Source organism: Leopardus geoffroyi, chromosome C1, assembly GCF_018350155.1.
Source record: "Leopardus geoffroyi isolate Oge1 chromosome C1, O.geoffroyi_Oge1_pat1.0, whole genome shotgun sequence".
In the NCBI taxonomy this organism is placed as follows: domain Eukaryota; kingdom Metazoa; phylum Chordata; class Mammalia; order Carnivora; family Felidae; genus Leopardus; species Leopardus geoffroyi.
In genome coordinates, this window is record NC_059328.1 from 31,530,163 (window position 1) to 31,536,162 (window position 6,000).

Here is a 6,000-nt window from a genome sequence, read left to right on the forward strand (position 1 = left end):
GTCGGGAGATCTCAGTGCCTCCTGGATCTGGATATCTTTCTCCCTCCCATATGCCCCAGACATTTTTCCAGCTGCTGCTTCTACACTGTGTCTCCATGGGTTGTCTGTCATGCTAGCTCTTTAATGGCAGTGACTCTGTTTCCTATTGCCCTCTGGGCTCTCCCCGAGCAAAGCCTGCTGATTTTTGATGTTCCAGGCTTCAAGTTCTGCTGGTTGTAAGAACCCACAAAATTTGGCCCCTCCAGTTTTCAGAGCCAAATGCTATGGTGAGTGATGTACCCTGTACAGGTTCCGTAGTGTGATCTTTTTCCCCCTTCTCCACGCCTGTTGCTCCCCCCCTTCCTCGGGTATCCCACAATTTATGTTTAGCTTCCTGCCATACTGCTTATACCCTCTTTGAGGCGCTGCTTCTTTACATTGAGTTGTAGAGTTTGTTCTACCATTCTTTGGGTTGTTTTCTGGGTTACTTATACTGATATGAGTGTTATCCAGTTGTGGCCATGGATGAGGTGAACTGGGTCCTCCTACTCCACCATCTTCCCCAGAAATCCCCTAGTGTGTTTTGCCTTGAATTCTGCTTTGTCAGATATTAATGTTGTTCATCTGTTCTCCTAGTTAGCATTTGCCTGGTCTAGATTTGTCTCTTGCAAGCTGAAACTGGCTGTATTTTTAAACCTAATCTTGGAGTCTTTAAGACTCTAGGGGAATTTAGTCCTTTTACATTTACTGTAATAATGATTCTTGACATTTTATGCATTCTAATTCCTCACCCCCTTCCCTTATTTGGGAGTTCTAAATGAATTGTTACTTTCCTTTTTCCCCTCCCATTTTTATTCTTTAATTACCCTTAAGATTTTAACATGTTTTAAAAGTTATATTTTTCTGTCAGTGGCAAGTGTTAAACAGTTCTTTATAACTTCTACTTTCCAGAACAATACAGACCTATTAACAAACTTTCACTTAGCATTCTCACACACACACACACCCTTTTCCCCATGGCCTGTGTTTAGTTGAAACAAGATATAATTCTTAATTTTTTTACATCGTGTCTTTATTTTTTCAGAGATTAAGGTGGCTTTAATTTTTTCCATAATTTCTTAAATCCCACATCTGTTTTTTGCTTGGATCTATTTTTCATTTGCCAACAAACTTTCTGAATCTCTACATGTTTGTAAGGGTATTTATATTCACCCCAGTCTTGGATACTAGTGTAGCAGAGTAGAGACCTCTAGATTCAAAATCATTTTTCCCTGAGAATGTTTTAGCCATCCTGTCTTTGTTTTTAGCCTCCTGATATTGCTTACTCCAATTTGATTCATTCATTTAGTAATTCTCTCATTTTTGTTTAACCTGTTCTTTTTTTCCCCCTTCCTTCTGAAAACATTTAGAACTTTCATCTTTTTCTCCTTGGAATTTTGAAATTTAACAGAATATATCTAGGTGTGAAAAAAAACTTTTTTTAAGTAATCATGTTTGCCAGTCATTGAGCCTGTTCATCTCTGAATCTTTCAGATCAGAGAAGTTTCCCCTTATTGTTTTATGAGATTTTGTTGGGTGAAAAGGAGGTAAAGCTTTTACTTTTTTTTTTAAGTTTATTTTGCACGCGCACGCGCGCGAGAGAGTACAAGCAGGGCACAGAGAAAGAGGAAGAGAGGGAATCCCAAGCAGGCTCTGTGCTGTCAGCATAGACCCTGATGGGGGGCTTATACTGACAAACCATGAAATCATGACCTGACCTGAAACCAAAGTTGGAGGCTTAACCGACTGAGCCACCCAGACACCCCAAGCTTTTACATTTTTATTATTTATTTCTACTTTTTATATTTCGTGTTTTCCCTCTTCATGAGTTTTTATTTTAATTTTGGTTGTCTTTGCTTTTTTGAGGGTATCTTCCTTTTGCCTATGTAAAGGAACCATCAGGTGAGGTTTTAGAATTATTGAGTATCATCTTTTTCCTTCAGGATACTGGAGACCTTGTACTATTGTCTTCTGCCAATCTTACTCTCTTTTCAAGGGAGTAACTTGTTTTATTTTATTTTTTAATGTTGTATATGCTTTTGTTTTCTTGATCCTTGAAATTCAGAAATTTCATCTAGATATGTGAATATGTTTGTCCTTTTTTCAGCTCCTACATGGTACTGGGTGGGGAGGGTTATTTGATTTTCTAGATTGAAAGTCTCTTTCAGCTTAAGTAACACTTTCATGAATTCTATTTGTTTGCTCTTTCTGGATCTCCTATACATTTGTAAGATCTTCTAGATCTAGCCTTCACAACTTAATATTTTTCTCATAATTTCATTTTCACAATTTCACTTTCTTGATCCTTTCCCTTTGAATCCTAGTAGAACTCAAGTTGGTTTTTTAACTAATATAGTTTTCCACATTCTCCAGTCTGATATCCAATTGCTTGCAGCCTTGATTGAGATTTTTAGTTAACATTTTCTTTTTCTCAAAACATCCTCTTTTCCACACAGCAAAGAAACTTGACGACTGTGCTGAATGTGGGAAGAGCTTTAGTCGAAGCACAGATCTTCGCTATCATCAGAGAATTCACCCTGGAGAGAAACCTTTCATATGTGATACGTGCAGCAAAGGCTTCAGTTATAACACAAATCTTCGTGTTCATTGGAGAGTTCACACAGGAGAGAAACCTTTTAAGTGTGAGTGTGGCAAGGGCTCCCCTCAGAGCTCCAACCTTCGCATCCATCAGAGTCCACACTGGAGAGAGACTCTACACATGTGATAAATGTGGTAAGGGCTTCAGGCAGAACATAGATTGCCAAGTGCATCAGAGAGTCCACACAAACGTGAAACTCTGAAAACACAGACTTATATGCTCATCTGAAAGTCCACAGAGGAGAGAAACTCTACAAGTGTGTGTGGTAAGAACTTCTTCAGTCAGAACATAGATCTCCAAGTTTATCAAAGAATTTACACAGAGAAACTATTAGATAGGATAGATGTTGTAAGAGTTTGTTACCTTCATCTTCATCAGATCCCACGTGGGAGACAAACCCTACAGGTGTGGAACGTGTGGTCAGAACTTCTATGAGAGTGCATCCCTCCCCCTTTACCAGAGTCTGTTTCTGCAACAATTCTGTGAGCCCCATGAGCGTCTCGTTACGCATGCTTTGCTCACCATTTTGTCCCCAGCTCCTGACACACTGCCTGGTACAAGTAGCTATTCAACAAATATCTCTTGAATGCAGATCCACTTGGGAGAGAACCCCTTTAAGTGTGATGTGCAGTAAAGACTTCACAGTCCACACATTGAAATACTGCACGGTAAAGATTTCAGTCAGATCATGGGTTTCATCGTTAGTTAATCCCTGCAGGGGAGAAGTCCTGTCAAACTGACGAATATACTAATGGACTTGAGATAATATTCATGTTATTAAATCGCTATAGTAAATTTATATGACTTCAACATAAGAATTCTCACCCCTAAACTATCAATTGTAAAAATACTTTTGTCAAAACTCATGCTAAAACATGTATCTATTGTATTATTCAGGAAAAATCCTGTGACATGAAATGATGTGTCAAGCTCTGGACTGACAAGCTCCACAGAAGGTTGATTCCATCACAAAGAGGTTTATGTTAGACATAACCAATAAGTAACCCAGCACCTGTGCCAAACAAGGTTTTCCTCCTGGAAAGATGCCCCTTACCTGGCAGAGGCCCTTCTAGACTGAAAGCCTCCTGGCTCTAATTGAGCATCTCCCCATTCATCATGTCACCAGGCTTCTGGGTGCCTTGCACCATGGATTATAGAAGTCTCCAGGTAAGGCATCTTCAGAGTAGATGTCTGTAGAAGAGACAGCTAAAGAAAGGGGCTGGGTCAGGAGAGGAAAGCAAGTCTGAAAGGAAATGATTAGAGGGAAAGGAAAAAGAACAGTGCCTAGGAGGGAGGTTGTGGGATGGTGGGGGTAGAAAGCCCAGAGGCTTCTCCAAAGTTTCAAACAAGTGTGGTGACCCCAGTACAGGGCTTTCCCTGAGTAGTCTGAGCTGAGTAGAGGGTGAGCTGTAGTGGGTAGAGATGGACCCCATCAGCGTTAGGGCCAGTTGGGACCAGAGGTGGAAAAGCTGCTGTGAAGGGCCTTGGAAAGCAACTCCGTGCTTCATTGTTTCCCCAAGTGGCCCAAGTCAGGTGGGACCATTATCCCCCCAATGGAAGGAGGGATCCTATAGGAAGGCAGTAATAAGGCTGACTCCCTTCAGGAGGCATAAATTAATCAGAGACAGAGCCTGAGGGCCTGGCCATGAAGCAGGAAGACTGGGGCCAGTGGAGGTTAGGAAGAGGTCAGGGACCCAGCTTCATCATTAAATGTGAGTAAGGAAGAGAGCGGTTTGTCTAAATTCTTTGTACTATGTGCCCCTAGGCAGCCATTGCAAGGGGAAGGATATCCACCATTAGAAAGACGTTGGGGCTCTAGAGGACTGTCAGCTGACCTGTCCAGAGACCATCGGCTCACATTGGGAGCCGGTGTTGGTATGCCCAAGGGCTATAATGGCAACTGGCTTGTGAGAGGCCCTCAAATATTGAATGAGGGTATTAATAAAATTCCAACAACTCACATTTATATTAGTTTCTTTTCCTTCTTCCTCTTTGCTTTTTCCTCTCCAACTCTTCTTCTCTTTTCTGTTTTTAGATTTAAAAACTACTTTAATTATAAAATATTTCAGGCATACAGAAAAGTTCAGAAAATATAACAATAGTATGTTAAATTTTGCCACATTAGCATCAGGTTTTTGGGGAGGGGGTGGTAAGGAAAAAACAGATTGAACTGCAGCCTCATGCTGTCTTTTCCCTCAGCCCTGCTCAGAGGTAACCATTATGCTCAAGTTGCTGTGTATTATTTCTGTGTGTGTTCGGGGTTGTTTTTTTTTTTTTTTTTTTAATTACCTGTGTGTCCATGATATTTTTTTTTTTGTTTTGTTTTTGTTTCTTTTGCAATTTGCTTTATGCCCCAAGCATTACATTTGAGATTTTTTTATGATGTTTTGGAACTAATTAAGAGATTTCAGCTTTTGTCATCTAAGCTATCAGATAATCTACTGAAGACATTATTTGTGTGCCCCTGTGCCAATAATACATTTTTGAGTGATCTAGCTTTATAAAAATCATCCTGGCTATTTAAAGCCCTTTATTCCTTCATGTAAGTTGTAGAATCAGCTTGTCAAAGTCCTTGAAAATTTGTCAGATTGGGATTTTTGGGTTTTTTCTTCTTTTCATTCCTTCCATTGGGTTATGTTTTATTTATTCTCTACTTTGTTCTAGAAGATAGTAGTTACATTTGATCTCTTTTTGTTTGCTGTTAACATTCATAACTTAAGAAGAGGCATTAATGCAAACTTTATTAACAGTAGAGACTAGAACACTCGCTTTGCTTCTCCTTACATGTTATGGTTGTATGTCACTATTTTGTTGTAAGTAGACCATGCAAGTTTAGATTAACCTGCACATTTGCCAGCTTCTTACCACAGGTTCTTGTATTTCCTCCTTCCTTGTGAATTCCACTCCTCGGCGTCCTAGAGCAGAGACAGCTTGTGCATTGGTCAAAAGCACCAACTCTACAGCCAGATGACCTGTGGTGGCTATGCAGCTCTGTTGTTGATCACTAGCTCTGTGACCTTTGACCTTGATTACTGAATCTCTTTGTGCCTCAGTTTTTCTATTTATAAAATAGGGATGATAATAGTATCTACTTCATGGGGTTGTTATAAGGATCAGATGAATTAATATTTGTAGAATGGTTACAATAGTGCTTGGCACATAGTAAGCCTTATAAGAGTTTCTTATAGAAGTAAATTATTCCCTGAGTGTAAGTTATTTCTCCCTTACTCTTGAATTATAGCATAGCTAGGTATAGAATTCTAAATTGACATTTATTTTTACTTAGCAGTGCCTTAGCCTCTGGGGCTACTTTTTAAAATCCATAATTGGGGCACCTGGGTGGCTCAGTTGAGTGTCCAACTTTGGCTCAGGTCATGATCTCA

General features: G+C 39.8%; 1 protein-coding gene across 1 annotated transcript in view; it reads left to right on the forward strand.

The window, feature by feature from the left end:
* The window catches only part of LOC123597672 (zinc finger protein 239-like), a 28,154-nt gene extending 23,577 nt beyond the window's left edge, over positions 1-4,577 (forward strand). Inside the window, exons 4-5 of the mRNA XM_045476831.1 lie at positions 2,475-2,882; positions 3,515-4,577. Coding sequence (XP_045332787.1) covers positions 2,475-2,743 — 269 coding nt within the window. The 3' untranslated portion in view covers positions 2,744-2,882; positions 3,515-4,577. The remainder of the gene's footprint in view (positions 1-2,474; positions 2,883-3,514) is intronic.
* Positions 4,578-6,000: the final 1,423 nt, after the last annotated feature.